The sequence below is a fragment of the Condylura cristata genome, unplaced genomic scaffold (genome assembly GCF_000260355.1).
Source record: "Condylura cristata isolate star-nosed mole 26May11 unplaced genomic scaffold, ConCri1.0 scaffold00261, whole genome shotgun sequence".
Taxonomy (NCBI): Eukaryota; Metazoa; Chordata; class Mammalia; order Eulipotyphla; family Talpidae; genus Condylura; species Condylura cristata.
In genome coordinates, this window is record NW_004567362.1 from 816 (window position 1) to 1,311 (window position 496).

Sequence of the window (496 nt, forward strand, 5' to 3'; positions counted from 1 at the left end):
TGCGCATCCCGGAGCTGGAGGAGGCCCGGCGCTTCTCCGAGGGCCAGGGCCGGCCGCTGCGGCTGCTGCGGGCCGCCTACCAGTGCGTGGCGGCGCACTCGGAGCTGCTGTGCTACTTCGTCATCATCCTGAACCACATGGTCACCGCCTCGGCCGTCTCGCTGGTGCTGCCCGTGCTGGTCTTCCTCTGGGCCATGCTGTCCATCCCGCGGCCCAGCAAGCGCTTCTGGATGACGGCGATCGTCTTCACCGAGGTGGGGGCCGCGCCCGGGCGCCCGCCGGTCGCCCTGGCGCCCGCTGAGACCGCGTCCCCCCGCAGGTCGCCGTGGTCACCAAGTACCTGTTCCAGTTCGGCTTCTTCCCCTGGAACAGCCAGGCGGTGCTGCGGCGCTACGAGAACAAGCCCTACTTCCCGCCGCGCATCCTGGGCCTGGAGAAGGCCGACGGCTACATCAAGTACGACCTGCTGCAGCTCATGGCGCTCTTCTTCCACCGC

At 69.6% G+C, this 496-nt stretch overlaps 1 protein-coding gene across 1 annotated transcript in view; it reads left to right on the plus strand.

Moving 5' to 3' along the window:
• Window positions 1-9: 9 nt before the first annotated feature.
• Window positions 10-496, plus strand: part of LOC101631635 (piezo-type mechanosensitive ion channel component 1-like) — a gene marked incomplete at its 3' end in the record, with an annotated part of 3,350 nt that continues 2,863 nt past the window's right edge. The window contains exons 1-2 of the mRNA XM_012734972.1: window positions 10-254; window positions 320-494. Coding sequence (XP_012590426.1) covers window positions 138-254; window positions 320-494 — 292 coding nt within the window. The remainder of the gene's footprint in view (window positions 255-319; window positions 495-496) is intronic.